Source organism: Seriola lalandi, unplaced genomic scaffold (genome assembly GCF_002814215.2).
Source record: "Seriola lalandi dorsalis isolate HSWRI2012SDOR001 ecotype SW California unplaced genomic scaffold, Sedor1 jcf7180002052782, whole genome shotgun sequence".
In the NCBI taxonomy this organism is placed as follows: domain Eukaryota; kingdom Metazoa; phylum Chordata; class Actinopteri; order Carangiformes; family Carangidae; genus Seriola; species Seriola lalandi.
The window spans coordinates 2302-4516 of NW_019523335.1; the positions used below are offsets into that span (position 1 = coordinate 2302).

Below are 2215 nucleotides of genomic sequence, written 5' to 3' on the forward strand. Positions count from 1 at the left end.
AATAACTGGTTGGTTTGACAAATATATGTCTGGTTAACAGTTTAAAACATGGCTGAGATTATAATTACTTGAGTATGCTGAGCTTGTATTGTGGATCATCCTTCAGCTCAAGGAGAAGCTTCACTCCAGAGTCTCCTGGATGGTTGTAGCTGAGATCCAGTTCCCTCAGATGGGAGGGGTTGGATTTCAAAGCTGAGGCCAGAAAACCACAGGCTGTCTCAGTGACCATGCAACCTGACAACCTGAGAAAACACAGTGTTTGGTTAATCAGCAATCAGCAGATGTATTTATCTAAAGCAGTGTCACCAACAGTAAGTTTCTTGCAACCCTGAATGAATATAAAGAAGGTTGATCTTTATTGATTTCAGACAGAGAACCTAAATATTATTAAAAGAAAGGGCAAGTTGAAGTTAAAGAATTAACTGAATGGGTCAACCATGGTGAAGATAAATTATGACCATCAGAAAGAAATTATGAAAGTTGGCAGAAAGATGGATTCCAACAGACAAGAATCAAGCATTGTTGCAAAAGGAACAAGACATTTTGATACGACTTTAAACAGTGAGAATAGCAGGTTGAAGTTTGATACACCCATTTTCATTATGGCATATTACTTGTTATATACATACCTCAGTATCTCTAGTTTGCAGCATTGACTCAACAGTCCATCACAGAGCAGTTTCACTCCTTCATCTTTCAGGTCATTGTTGCTCAGGTCCAGCTCTCGTAGAGGGGTGTTGGGGAACTTGAGATCAAACGCCAGGTGTTCAACCCACTCTGTGGTCACTTTGCAGTCTGCTAGTCTAGGGGTGGATAATAAGGTTATATGATAAAGAAAGAGGTACAACTGTTTAATGATGTACATAAAATATGTATCAAGGATAAAAGACCATTTAGGGAAAGGTAGGAACTGTCCCCAATGGGAACTCGCAGGCTGCCCTGACAGTCTCACTGGTGGAACATAGAAATTGTTTACAGCCTGAGAAGAACATCAACATACACTTCTCACAAGTTAAAGAAATACTAAAACTAAATTATGTCAACTTACATTGCCTTTCTGCTGCTCTTCACTGCTGGTATCAGCCTCCTTCTACCCTCATCTGATGTGTTGTAACTCTTCAAGTCCAAAACATCCAGATCATTCTTCGATACCTGCAGCATGTAGGCCAGTGCAGAGCAGTACAGGGGAGTCAGCTCAGTTTTTGAACGATCTTCCAACATCAGATATTCCTGAATCTCATCTTTGACTTTCTGGTCTCTCATCTCAACCATGGTCTGGAAAAGGCTGATGCAACGGTCTGGAGAGAGGGTCTTTCTTCGGATGGATTTGAGGTAAGTCAAGATTTTCTTTTCGGTATCTTGGCTTGGGTCCGGTGACGTCAGCAGACCCTGAAGGACTCTCCGGTTTGTTTCAACCACAAGGCCAAGGAGGAATCGCAAGAAGTAAGCCAGGTGGCAATTATTTTTCTCTAATACTTTTTCAACTGTCATCTTTAGAAGATCAAGTAAAGTATGTTTTTTGTCTTTCACATCAAGGAAGTTGCTGAGCTCTGTTGTATTCTTGTTTGTGAAACAGTCATAGACATAGAGAGCTGCAAAGAACTCCTGTATGGTCAGATGAACAAAAGAGAAAACCTTTCTCTGAGAAAAGAGTTCTTCTTCCCTAAGAACTGTGGTGCAAAATCCAGAGTGGATAGATGCTTCGTTAATATCGATGCCACAGTATTCCAGGTCTTCCTCATAGAAGATGAGGTTGTTCTTCTGCAGATGAACAAATGCCAGTTTGCCGAGTTTCAGGAGAAATTCTCTGTGTGTCTTCAGAAGATTCTCTTCTTTTTTCTTAGTCTTCTTCTTGTCATATTTTCTGCTTCTACGTTTTGTCTGAACAAAAAGGAAATGTGCCATGATCTCTGTCAGAGTTTGAGGAGTTTCAGCTTTGCCATCTCCACTGAAAAAATCCTGGAATAACACAGAAGAAATCCAGCAGAAGATCGGGATCTGGCACATGATGTCGAGACTCACTGAAGACTGGATATGTGAAATGATTCTTTTAGCAAGAGTCAAGTCATCACTAAATCTCTTCCTGAAGTATTCCTCTTTTTGTGACTCAGTGAACCCTCTTATCTCTGTCACCATGTCGAAATACTTTGCAGGGATCTGATTGGCTGCTGCTGTACGGGAAGTTATCCAGAGTTTTGCATTAGGAAGAAGGTTA

The 2215-nt window shown here is 40.8% G+C and overlaps 1 protein-coding gene across 1 annotated transcript in view; it reads right to left on the reverse strand.

Moving 5' to 3' along the window:
• LOC111650735 (protein NLRC3-like) overlaps positions 1-2211 on the reverse strand; it is a gene marked incomplete at both ends in the record, with an annotated part of 3259 nt that extends 1048 nt beyond the window's left edge. The window contains 3 exons of the mRNA XM_023400650.2: positions 68-242; positions 630-803; positions 1049-2211. Of these exons, the coding sequence (XP_023256418.2) occupies positions 68-242; positions 630-803; positions 1049-2211 (1512 nt within the window). The remainder of the gene's footprint in view (positions 1-67; positions 243-629; positions 804-1048) is intronic.
• Positions 2212-2215: the final 4 nt, after the last annotated feature.